We start from the raw sequence: 13,804 nt of genomic DNA, 5'->3' as shown, positions 1-13,804 counted from the left end.
TGACTGACTGGTGAGAAGGCGAATTAGTTACTGGTTTGATAGATTGAGAAGTATGGGAAGGATACTGGTCTCGGCCAGGACCTGGGTCTGAGGAACAGTGAACCCCCATCCCGGTTCAGCATTAGAAGAGTGCTGGCTATGAGAGGCAGCAGAAGAGACACATTTAAGAGGCCCTTGATGGAAGAAAAGCGTCTATGCGAACGCATTGGAAACATGTGTAGGGAGTAGAATCTATGCACCGTATGGTTCAATTCGGACGCAGCGGGCAAGTTCGGTTGACCTCAGCACTAGAAGATTTTTCTCGCCACCCATGTAGTCCGAGACCATTCGAGAGGATGGAACCTATATGGAGAAGGTCTGTTAGTGCATTCAGTAAGTCTCTTAGATAAGTGGCCCGAGGATGCGTAGAGTGAGCAAGGGCAAAGGGTAGAGCTGCGCAGCTTCCTTGCAGAGCAGCTAAGATGTTGTGCGTGCTTGTGTGTTGGAAAGCACATTGTCCCTATGCTGTCTGTCTGTATACACAAAGATTTGTTGCAGAGGCAGTATTGGAAGGCATAAGGGTATAACTCATGGCTACAACTCCAGGACGTTTATGTGAAACTGTGCCTAGAGCAGAATAAATACATATTGGGTTGAGAAGATTTTAGGTCAAACTTACAACTCTGAGTAAATGCGAGCATGAGCAGCCTTTCTAAAATAGGCCCGGTGCACGTAACCCCACCTACGCACGTAAATCCATGTGTGTGCATTCGTCAACCCGTGTCCAGAAACACGACCATTTTATAACATTCGTGTGTATATGCATATATGTTATAAAATAGCCTGGACGCATGTACATGTATGTGCAATTTTAAATGGACGTGCATATGTGCACAAATGACACTTGTATCGCGTAAGTGGGGGACCATTGGCCATTTGCCATTTTCCCAGTTCATTCCTAGTTCACCCAAGTTACGGATAGAACTTGCAAACACCCCCCCCCCCCCCCCCCCGTTTAATAGCCATCCTTCCCCCCTGTTAGCCCTGACCCTTAAAACCCTGCTGCCTATATTTTTTTGTTTTACTTCTTACATGCCATCCATAGCAGAAGTAAATTTACATTGCAGGGGATCCCATCACGCGCAAGAATATGTAAGTATTTACAGCATATCTCTTGACCAGGCACTAACATGCCTCTGCCTCACCAAAATCATCAAAATCATGCCCACTCTCTGCCCATTTCTAGAAACTTTTTACTTGTGCGTATAGCAGGAGATATGCAAGTCCTCGGGTGGCTTTTAAAATCCACTCGGTGCGTGTTGGCCCAACTTGCACACATATATCCCGGTTTTGAGCACACAAGGCTTTTAAAATTCACCTTCAAGATCTTCTCACTTGAAGTATCATGTGCAGTTTGTATAGTCTTTTATTTATTTATTTATTTAAGGTTTTTTTTTATACCGGCATTCATGAAGAGCTCACATTATGTCGGTTTACATAGAACAGGGGTGCAATGGATATAACAACGAACATAGATTAAACGTGATGAAGAGATGATGATGGGGAAACATAATGGTCTAATTCATTATTAATGCATGGAAGGGAAGACTTAACATCAAGATTTGCTGTGATATATATATTTTTTTCTTTTAATTTTCAATGTCTTCATTAAGTCTTTACAGTCAACCAGATAGAGATAATGCCCTTCCACATAATAGGTAACAGAGAATACATATAGGTGCAGAATGTTACAATTATGTACATCCCTTTATGTTAATAACAAATACAGGTTTTTAAACCAAATAATTGTGTATGTACTTTAATCTTATAAGACATTTAAAGGGGCTATGTTTCTATATATTTAATTTTGATTTTCTGCAGTTCCAGTCTGAATCATGCTCTACAGGATTGTCCCGTTCAGGGACTTCACAGGAAGAACTGCGAATTGTTGAAGGGCAGGGACAGAACACAGATATTGGACCCTCGGCAGATGAAGTCAACAATAACACCTGCACAGGTTAGAAAGCCAGAACAGTATATGGTGATGGTGGGAGTAACAAATGTTGTATGAACTTGAAAAGAAACAATGTGCTATATTATCTAATTTACCTATATGTGATCTCTACTGGTACAAAAAATATGTACACGAAAATGAATTGTGTGGTCATCCCAGAAAGGCCTTCATCATAGTAAATCCAGAAAGTGAAACATAGGGCACCATTTACTAAGCATTTTTCTTATAGACAGAAAATGAGAGAAATCTTTAGTATATAAGCCCCATAGTTTGAGTTTTCCATGAGAAAGTACAAGAACCAAAAGAGAGTTGCCTTCATCACAGTGCAATTAAAACATACAATTTATTTTAGAAATGGAAATAAAACTGGATAGACTATAGTCTCAAGGAAGTCCATATGATAAGAAATGTCTAAAATGGAACCCTTTCTAGCTTTAACTCAATGTCTAAAATAAAATGGACTTTGGGCTGAATTTTCTGAGCCATTTAAGTGCATAAAAGGAGAAATTGCTACTTACTGATAATTTCCTTTCCTCTAAGGAGGGCAGGCTCATCCCCACAAGTGGGTTATGCACATTTACCAGCAGATCGAGACAGACTAAAAGCTGACATCAGCCCGCTTTTATTCTCTGGTAAAGCCAAACTGTGGACAAACTGATTATACTGAAATGATTATTAACAATCAATCACTCATGCTTCCAACCCACAGAGAACACTGAGTGCGGATCAAATAATTAACATTCACAAAACTGAGGGACCAGATAAAACACTATAGCAGGAAAAACAGCCTGCAATGACCACACCTAAAGAGCGAACCAAGGCAAAAAACTGGCAGCTGAGGATGGGTCGGGGATTGGCTTGTCCTCCTTAGAAGAAAGGAAATTGTCAGGTAAGTAGTAATTTCTCCTTCCTCTGCACTCAGGCAGGCCATTCCCCACAAGTGGGATGTACCAAAGCTACTCCCAAACAGGGCAGGAGGCTGCCCAGGGTCCAGTTAAGACTGCATGCGCAAAAGCAGCACACTGCAGAGCCCAAACGGCCAAGCAGAAGGCTTGGGAAGGTATGCAAGAAAGACCACATCGCTGCCTGGGAAAACTCAGCTGGAGACAATATTCAAGGCTCCGCCTACAATAGCATCTGAATCATAGTGGAATGGGCTCTAAGTCATTTAGACAAATGAATCTCAGAAAGCATTCAGGCAGCTGTGATGACATCCTTTTTCCATGTTGTCAGTACACCTTGTTTACCTCCACCATGGAGCAGACATGTTTAGTAGCCTGCAAATATCAGCTCAGATGTTGCACAACAGCCAAGTTATGCCAAGTAATTATTCTCATTTCTATTCTCATTTCTATTCTATTGGAAAGCTATGACTACAAATGCTCGTAGTTTGGGCAATAAAATCCCAGACCTGCAGGCCTTAATGGTGGAGGCGGACTTGGACGTTGGTTCATGGATTCTCGTGATTGAGATGAGACCATACCAAGCTATAACTTGTTAAGGAAGGACAGCGAGAACAGAAAAGGGGGAGGAGTAGCTTTTTATGTCAAAAACAATATCCAAGCAACTGAACTGCAAGGAATGTGGAGTAGAGAAGAAGCATTATGGGCCATTCTAAAAAAAGATGATGGTGTATCCGTTTTTACTGGTGTGGTTCACAGGCATCCAACTCAAATGGAAGAACTGGTCAAAGACATTCAAAAGGTGGGAAAGAAGGGAGAAGTGTTGATTGTTGCAGACTTTAATCTGCCGAACGTAAACTGAAGAATCCCTTCTGCGGAATCTACCAGAAGCAGAGGGATAGTGATGCCCTGCAAGGAGCTCTGTTCAAAGAAATGGTAATGGAACCCACGAGGGAGGGAGTTATACTTGACCTAGTGCTCACTAACAGGGATAATGTCTCTAATGTCCAGGTGGGTGCCCACCTCAGCACCAGTGATCATCAAATGGTATGGTTTGACATTACAAATAAGATATGGAGAAGCTATATGAAGACCCAAGTTTTGCATTTCAAAAATACAGACTTTGTCAAAATGGGGACAAACCTGGAGGTAAAACTAGAAGACTGGGAGAAAATGGAAGAGGATGGAACAACAGTGGGTCAAATGAAAAGGAGCAATTACGAAAGCAACAAATCTACATGTTATAAAAGTAAACAAAAGTAAGGGAAATAAGAAACCAATCTGGTTCTAAAAGGAGGTAGCTGACATAATAAAAGCAAAAAGAACAGCGTTCAAGAAATATAAAGGATCCCAAAAAGAAGAACATAGGGAAGAATATCTGGTGAAACTGAGGGAAACAAAGAAAGTAATCAAGAAAGCAAAACATTGGGTGAAAGAAAGGATTGTCATGGAGGTAAAGCAAGGTGACAAAACATTTTTCAGATACATCAGAGAAAGAAGAAAGGTCTGAAGTGGTATAGTGAAATTGAAAGGTGACAAGGATCACTATGTGGAGAGAGATGAAGAAATGCCAGAAATATTAAACAAATATTTCAGTTCGATGCTCACTAAAGAAGACTCAGGAAAAGGACCATCACTGGTTGAAAAGACCCTGGATGGGGGTAGAGTAGATGAAACTCCATTTACAGAAGAGAATGTATGGGAAGAGCTAGGAAAACTGAAAGTGGACAAAGCCATGGGCCTGATGAGGTTCATTCCAGGATACTGAGGGAACTCTGAGATGTGCTGGCAGGTCCACTGCATGACCTGTTCAATAGATCCCTAGAAACGGGAGTGGTGCTGAGTGATTAGAGAAGAGTGGTAGAGGTCCCACTTCACAAGAGTGGGATCAGAGAGGAGACCGGAAACAACAGGCCGGTTAGCCGTACCTCGGTGGTGGGAAAATTAATGGAGACTCTGCTAAAGGAAAGGATAGTGAACCATCTACAGTCAGGAGGATTGCTGGACCCGAGGCAGCATAGATTCACCAGTAGAAGGTCCTGCCAGACAAAATCTGATTGATTTTTTTGATAGGGTGACTAAAGAATTGGATTGAGGAAGAGCGCTTGATGTCATCTACTTGGATTTCAGCAAAGCTTTTGATATAGTTCTGCATAGGAGGCTTGAGAATAAAATGAGAAGCTTGGGAGTGAACGCCAAGATGGTGGCATGGATTACAAACTGGTTGACAGATAGAAGATTATTTATTTATTTATTTATTTATTTATTTATTTATTTAACACTTTTCTATACTGACCTTCATGGTGGTGACCATATCAGATCGGTTTACATCGAATTGGGGAACTGAACCAAGAACAGTAACCAAACAATAGGTTGAACATGAAAAACAAAGTTACATTTAACAGGGAAATTAAACTTGGAAGCATAGACTGCTGGAAGGAAGGAAAGGCTTGAGACAGAAGAACAATTATTCGTATAAACAAAGCTGAGTCAGGGGGCTCTTATTCTGGACTTAGGGGTAGTATGGAGAACCATTGCTCCTGAAGGAAGTTCTGGAGCATAGCATGTGATGGTAAATGGTAAAAGTTCTGGAAGATAGCATGTGATGGTAAATGGAACCTACTCTGAAGAGAGAACAGTGTTAAGTGGAGTGCCACAAGGATCGGTGTTGGGTCCAGTCCTGTTCAATATATTTTGAACAACATTGTGGAAGGGATAGAAGGTAAAGTTTGTCTATTTGCGGATGATACTAAGATCTGCAACAGAGTGGAAATGCTGGAAGGAGTACAGAGAATGAGATGTGATTTAAGGAAGCTTGAACAGGTCCAGGGGGGCCTCGGGAAGAGATCCAGGGGGTATGTGATTTAAGGAAGCTTGAACAGGGGGTATGTGATTTAAGAGATCCAGGGTATGTGATTTAAGAGATCCAGGGGGTATGTGATTTAAGAGATCCAGAACAGGGGGTATGTGATTTAAGAGATCCAGGGGGTATGTGATTTAAGGAAGCTTGAACAGGTCCAGGGGGGCCTCGGGAAGAGATCCAGGGGGGCCTCGGGGAGAGATTTCGCGGCATCAGCTGTTCTAAAAAAAAAAAAATGGCGCCGATGCCCCCTTGCCCTTACCAGGAGCACTGGATGGCCGGCGCCATCTTTATAGATGGCACCGGCCACTTTACTCATCAGCCCCTATTATAATAATAGGGGCTGATGAGTAAAGTGATGAGTAAAGTGGCCGGCGCCATCTTTAAAGATGGCACCGGCCATCCAGTGCTCCTACCATGTGACAGGGGCCGGCCAATGGCACGGATACCCTGTCACATGGTAAGGGCAAAGGGGCATCGGCACTATTTTTTTAGAACAGCTGATGCCGCGAAATCTCTCCTCGAGGCCCCCCTGGATCTCTCCTCTCCCCAAGGCCCCCCTGGATCTCTCACCGAGGCCCCCCTGGACCACCAGGTAATCTTAAAAGGTTTTGGGGGGGGTCGGGAGGGGGGGTCGATTTAAAGGGTCGGGTGTTTTTTTGGGTTTTTTTAGCGGCGCTGGCCTCCCTAGCGATGTGAATTGGATCGGGAGGGTGGTGGGGGGGTCGATTTAAAGGGTGGGGCCTCCCTAGCGATGTGAATTGGATCGGGAGGGTCGGGAGGGTGGGGGGTCGATTTAAAGGGTCGGGCATCCCTAGCGATGTGGATCTCTCCTCTCCCCGAGACCCCCCTGGATCTCTCCTCAAGGCCCCCCTGGACCACCAGGTAATCTTAAAAGGTTTTGGGGGGGTCGGGAGGGGGGGGTCGATTTAAAGGGTCGGGTGGTTTGGTTTTTTTTAGCGGCGCGGGCCTCCCTAGCGATGTGAATTGGAATCGGAAACGATTCCAATTCACATATCTTAACGATCAGGTTCCCCCCCTCCCCCAGCCGAATCTGATCGTTAAGACGATCTGGCACACGATTCACATCTCTACAAGGCAATAGCTTAAGCCAGAAGAATGCTGGGCTGCATCGAGAGAAGAATAACCAGTAAGAAAAAGGAGGTGATAATCCCCTTATACAGGTCTTTGGTGAGGCCTCACCTGGAATGTTGTGTTCAGTTTTGGAGACCATATCTTAAACGGGACAGAGACAAGATGGAGGCGATCCAGAGAAAGGAGAATGAGGAGAAATTGAAGAACTTAAATATGTATACCCTGGAGGAGAGGAGGTGCAGGGGGGATATGATACAGACCTTCAGATACCTGAATGGTTTTAATGATGCACAATCGACGAACCTTTTCTGTTGGAAAAAAAATCAGTAGAACTAGGGGTCACATAATGAAACTCTAGGGAGGAAGACTCGGAACCAATGTCAGGAAATATTTTTTCACAGAGAGGATGGTGGATGCCTGGAATGCCCTTCTGGAAGAGGTGGTGAAGACTAAATCAGTGAAAGAATTTAAAGGGGCATGGGATAAACACTGTGGATCCCTAAAGGTTAGAGAATGGAAATGAAGAAAAGAGTGCATGGGGGTAACTTGCTCGTGTGGCAGTTACTACCCTTAACCAATAAGCCTGAAACTTCTGATGCAACTCCAACATTGCTCTCTGCTTCAAGAGGTAACGGGAAATTGTATTCAGACAGCAACCAACAAGAGCCCTGACTTTGACGGTTTGTGAAACTAAATATGGGGGTGACCTGTATGGCACAGCAGATGCTAACATAAGCTTGCTGGGCAGACTGGATGGACTGATTGGTCCTTTTCTGTCATCATTGTCTATTTTCTATGTTTCTATGCCCAGCATGGGCAGGAGAAATAGACTGATTCAAATGAAACTTCAAAATCATTTTCAGTAACAACATGTATAGTCTGGAACTGCATTGCCCCCAGAGTCACACACAGAAAAAAATATCCTTAAGGAAAGTAGCTTCAAGGAAAGGCTACGTAGTGATCAAAAGGAAGGAGCTTCCAAGGATCCAGAACCAGATTAAGATTCAACAAGAGCATTGGTAGCCACCAGGGATGACAACAATTCTTAACTCCCTTCAAGAACTGAGATACAGATGGACGATAAGACCAAAGCCCTCCATCAACTAGCCCCCTTAGAAGAGGCTAGAGCTGCCACATGAAACTTTCAAAAATTATTGGCATTTCCACTTTTAGAGGCTGAGAACCTCGCACCATAGAAACAAATGTCCCTGCCCAGTGCAAGGTGGAAGCACTGCAGAATAACCACGTTTCAATAGCTGTAGGACAAAACTGACCTGAATCGTCATGTGGAATGGTTCTTTGCACAACAGATCCAGTCAGGGTGGCCGCTTGAGAGGACTGCCAACCAGTAGCCTCTGCAGATCGGCATAGCATAGCCTCTGGGCCAAGTTGAAGCCACCAGAAATATGTGTTTAGGTCTGTCTTGTGATCTTTCGTACAACTCTGCCTAATAGTGGCCATGGCGGGAAGGGGATATAACTCTCCGACCAGCAGCCCCTCTGGAATGAGAGCATTGATATGCAGAGTTTTGGATCCTGCTTGTGACTGAAGGACCTTGGAACTTCGCATTGGCTGAAGTCAGCAAATCCAGAAGGGTAACCCCTAGCACACAACCATGAGCAGAAAGGCCTCGACCAACAACTTCCACTCTCCAGGGACCAAGCTCCGACCACTGAGAATGACAGCCCTTACATTATCCTTTCCAGCAATGTAGAATATGGATATGTCCAGAAGATGTTGCTCTGCCCATTCCATGAGTGCATCCATTTGCTCTGACACCTGAGGGCTCTTGGTTCTGGTTTGAGGAAAGATGTACGTCACCATGGGCGCATTGTCCGACATTATCCTGAACCTCTAAAAGCTTGACAAATCACAAGCACACGAGGTGAAATGCACGTGTTTCCAACTGATTGAAGCTCCTCAGTGCCCCAGCGATCTGTGCTACCATTCTGGTGTCTCCAAGGAAACACCCTTCCTGAGAAGATCCGCTTGCAACTGCCATTGTAAGTGGACACTCACCTCCAAGAGAAGCCTCACCATGTAGTCCTGAGACTGTGGACCCCACCGGGAAGTTGCGCTGAAGAGGCCGCATGTGCGCCCTCACCCAGGGGAAACCCCCAACATGGCTGCCATCAAACCCAGGACATGTAAATAACGTCACACTGTCGGGTGAATAGACTTTCCCAGTGTCTGAACTAGAGCAATTAACTTTTGAATGCAACTCCCTGGCCGAAACACTCAGCCCTACTAGGAAAAAACACAGATGCCAAGATACTCCAGAGTCTGAGGCAGCTATAAGGTGCTCCTGGCAAAGTTCATCACTCAGACTCGCTCTTGACATGCGAGAAGCCAGGTGATTCTCTTCCAATGCAGATATGGGGAACCAAGATGCTGCCCCTCCAGATCACCACCATGACCTTAGAGAAGGTCCTGAGCGCAGTGGCCAGCCGGAAGGGCAGAGCTTGAAACTGATATGACGTTCCAGAACAGCACACCGCAGGAACCGTTGATGTTCCAGACAAATGCCAATATGTAGAAATGCCTCCATCAGATCTAGAGATGGGAAAATTCCCAATTGCACTGCCATTGTTATAGCGCATAGTTTCCATATGGAAATGAGTCACCTGCAAATATCACTTATGGAACAGTGTCCCGTATTTTCTTGCAATCTGAGCCTCCTTAAAGAAGTCTCCACTGCCTCCCTTTTCTGTAGGGAGTTACAAGGTGTTATCGATCTGCTCCCCCAGAGGGGAGGAGCTAGCAATCTGTTATCTATTAGCTCCTCCCGAGGGGAGGAGTAGCAATCTGTTATGGATCTGCTTCCCCAGAGGGGAGGAGTTAGCAGACTGTTAGGAATCAGCTCCTCCAGAGGAGAGGAGTTAGCAACCTGAAGTAGATCTGTTCCTCCAGAGAGTAGGAGTAGCAATCTGTTATGGAATCTGCTCCCCCGAGGAGAGTAGCCAGCAGTCCGTTGTACTCCGTAGATGGAGTTAGTGATCTGTTATGGGTTGGCTCCCTACAGAGTGGCAGTCTGTAATGATACCGCTCTAGTAGTGTAAGGAATGAGCACTTTAATGTAAATTGGTGAATCCTTGGGCCGATGGCAGATGACAGCGCCCCCAGGAGGATATCCCAAGAGGGACCACCGGCTAGGCTGGAATATGGAGACAAACACAGATAGTTCTTTATTAGACAAGAAGTAGAACCACCAAAGGTGGCAGTAGTGAGCTGATGTGCACGGTAGGGCTGAAGTCCCTCAGATACTGGAATTGCGATCTCTGGGTTGCTGAGCTGTAGAGAGAGACTATAGGTAGTGAATAGACAGGGTATGCTGCTGGATACATAACCAGTAGTAGATGATACACTCACAATTGTAGATATCTGTAATGGCTTCTATGCAACAGAGAGTCTTCAGTATATTCAGGAACAGGAGCCGTAGGCGAGTACTGGTTCCTATATGCAGTCTGGAATAAGAACTCACAATATCTGTGTATGAGATGGCTTCTGGAATAGAAGAGAGTCTTTGGAGGGTTTTAGGAACATAGGTCCTCATGGAGTAAGTACCGGTTCCTATCTGCAATATGAAATAGTAATGCACCAGATATAGGTATGCGATAGCTTCTGAGATAGAAGAGAGTTTTTGAAGGGTTTTAGGAACATGGGCAATCTGCAATAATCTCACGATCTCCGTACCTGCGATAACGTCTTAGACAAAAGAGAGTCTTCAGAGATTAGGAACATAGGCCCTCGTGGAGCGAGTACCGGTTCCTATCTGTAATAGAATTCACAGTGTTCACGTCTGCGATCGCTTCCAGGCAGTAAGGAGTCTTCTGAGTATTCAGCGTACCGGATCCCGTCTTAGCAATCTGAAATCAAGAAGAGAGAGCGGGGCCCCCAAGGAGCGGATACCCTAGGTAAGTTTGTGGAGGCAGAGCAGCAGAGAGAAGAATTCCCCCTTGCTAACTCAATTCGTAGTTGCAAGCAAAGACCTTTTAAGGTGGAAGCGGATGACGTCACTACGGGGGGACGCCCCCAAGATTCGCGCCCTTGCCGGGACAAACTCTTGAGCGCGCGCGCGCACACCCTTACGTCATCAGGAACATGGCAGATCTGCAGCGTCAGGACATCCCGGGGATTCCGGGGAGAAGCGGCGAGGAGAAGCCGCAGCAGCATCTGTCTGTCAGACCAGAAGGGAGTTGCCACCAAGGTAGAGAGGGTGGAGCGAGGGCGAGAACAGGCATGAACGCAACACAAGGTGAGACCACAAGTCATCCGCAGGTATATGAAGAAAAAACTCCAGAGCATAGCCTTCTCTCAACACTTCCAGGACACATTGTACCGACATGATCCGAACCCAGCTCTGATAACGGCAAGACAAATGAGGTGCTCTGCTCCCAAAGCCCTCCTTCTTCCAAGGTTTTCTGGATCAGAAGGACTGAGACTTACCAAGAGGATGAGCTTTCTGAAGAGTCACTCCCCTGTAGGGACGACAACAGCTGAAGCCTCTAGCTCCGCCTCTTGCCCCAAAAGGATGCAAAACTGACTTCTAATCCTCAGGCAAATGAGGGACCTGTTCTCCAACTCGCTTTCAAATAAATAAGGAACCCTTAAAGGATAACCTTGTGAGACTGGTCTTAGAAATTGTATCTGCCTGCCAATTTCGCAGTCACCATTGATATCTAGCAGCTCTCAAATCACAGCCCACATTAACTAAGAAGGCACTGGTTGCAACAATGCTCCGCTATTTGACCCCGCTCCCTCAGATTCCTGAGAAAGACATAGATTCACCCAAGCCAACAGTGATCAAAAAGAAGCAATTTTCAAATTCATTGCCATGGTCTCAAGACCTGCATAAGGATAACTTCAATTCTCTTATCCTAAGCATCTTTTAGAACTGTCCCTCCTTCTAACGGAAGGTTGGTCTGCTCAGACACAGAACACACCAGCACTTACACCTTCAGAAAACATAACTGTTCAAAGGGGTACCATCCGGCAAAGAATGTTCCCCTAAAGGCTTGCTTCTGGATCATACCATAAAAGGCAATCAGCTCTTGAATTGCATCCATGAGGAGAAAGAAATGATGATTGTGTAGGGTGACCTAAAAGGAATCTATCTTTTGCGCACCCATAGAGTCAACACCAGTTACAAGCGGCTTCAGTCTGAGATAGCAGACTTGGTATCTCATCAGCAGAAAAGAAATGGAGCAGACTTCTATGTGGTTCCAAATCTGGAGGGATTTCCCCTTCAACCAGAGGGGAGAAACCCACATCTTCACCAGAAACATATGTATCCACATCCTCCTGCAAATGATCAGGGACTCCTGTACTGCGGTTCTTGCACATGGTAACAACTAGTGGGTATGTACTCCCTGGAAAATCCTACTTTGGAAAAGAGGATGGCTTATACCAGACCCTATAGACCCTATAGGCCTCAATTTGATGCCCTCAGATCTGATGCCCTCAGATCAAACATCTCCTGAAGACATTTCCATCCTAGGGTCACCTGAAGAAGAGGACACCCACAATGAGTCGCCTTCAGTTCCAGCCCCCCCCCCCCCCCCCCGAATGAAAGGATGGCCCAGCAACCAGACAGCGCTGGCATAAACTCACAGAAATCCTTGGCTGTTTTGCCTTTATATGGCAAGCAGCGCATATCGCTAGGCACTTAGACTCATTTGTCACGATGCCCTATCACCTCGCTTCATTTGTGCACACTCAAATAAAAAACGTGTTCAAGCAGTGTCACAGCACACTCACTTTCAAGTAGGTGCCCAGTATGCGCTCTAGTAGGTGCAAAGCATGCTCTCAAGTCAATACGCACTCAGGTAGGCGCTCAGTATGCTATGCGCCCAAGTTGGCACTCAGTATGTGCTCTAGTCAGCACTCAGTCCTTGCTCAAGTCAACACTCACTACATGCTCGTCAGTGCTCCATAGGCACTCAATTAGATGCTCCGTAAACGCTCAGGTAGGCATTCAGCACGCGCTCAAGTAGGTGCTTAGCGCGCGTTCAGTACACTCTCAGTAGGCACTCAAATAGGCACTCAATATGTGTTCAGACAGGCACTCAGTACACGCTCAGACAGGTGCTCAGTGCGCACTCAGGTAGATGATTACAGGTAGATTTTAAAAGCCCTACAAGCGCCAAAGCTGGGAGATATGTGCGTGACTCGGCCAGGCGCGCAGCGTGCAGATTTTAAAAACTGTGCGAGTATGCACATATCTCCCGGTATGCGCACAAGTTTTCCCCCAAAAAGGGCGATGCGTGGTTGAGGTCTGGGCAGGGCATGGGCAGACCATTTCTGTGAAATGAAGTCAACGTGTAAATATTACACGCACTAGTGCGCGCCAGGATCTCCTACCGCGTAACTTTACTTCTGCTATAGACGGTGTGTAAGTCATGTAACAAAAAAAAAAGACTAGTCAACGGGAATTTAAGGGTCGGGGTTAATAGAGTAAAAGGGAGGCAAATTAGCTAGGGGGTTTAAGAAGGCTATTCTTTTCTGGGGTGAACTGGGAGCGAACTGGGGAAACTGGTAATTGCGTCAACGCACGTATCTACTAAAATCTCCCCCACTTACATGCTCAAGTTGCCATTTGCACGCACATGTGCGTGCCATTCTAAAATAATGCACACACGTACGTTTCACAGATTTTATAACACGCGTATGTTATAAAACTGCTGCATCCATGTGCGTGAGCAGGCAAATGGGCGGTCAAGTGCGCCCGCACGTCGGTATTAAAGTTACCATTCTCGTGCACGCTTAGGGAGGCACTCAGTCTCAAACAGGTGCAGCAAAACAGAAGTTGCACATATATGCTGTGACCTTATGTGCACCAAAAGGTGTGCACGTGTGCATCTACATCACCACACTGCCACGGGGCAATCATGCACGCAAACAAGCATGCAAAAGTGCTGCCACAGCCTACCACACAGCACAATCAAGCTTGGGAGT

At 45.7% G+C, this 13,804-nt stretch overlaps 1 protein-coding gene across 5 annotated transcripts in view; it reads left to right on the top strand.

The window, feature by feature from the left end:
• KIF1A (kinesin family member 1A) overlaps window positions 1-13,804 on the top strand; it is a 416,621-nt gene that overhangs the window by 162,986 nt on the left and 239,831 nt on the right. For all 5 annotated transcript variants that reach the window (XM_029616880.1, XM_029616879.1, XM_029616878.1 and 2 more), the window contains one exon: window positions 1,861-1,996. In XM_029616880.1, coding sequence (XP_029472740.1) covers window positions 1,861-1,996 — 136 coding nt within the window. The remainder of the gene's footprint in view (window positions 1-1,860; window positions 1,997-13,804) is intronic.

The sequence above is a fragment of the Rhinatrema bivittatum genome, chromosome 9 (genome assembly GCF_901001135.1).
Source record: "Rhinatrema bivittatum chromosome 9, aRhiBiv1.1, whole genome shotgun sequence".
Lineage (NCBI taxonomy): Eukaryota > Metazoa > Chordata > Amphibia > Gymnophiona > Rhinatrematidae > Rhinatrema > Rhinatrema bivittatum.
This window is presented reverse-complemented; position numbering and strand designations above follow the sequence as displayed.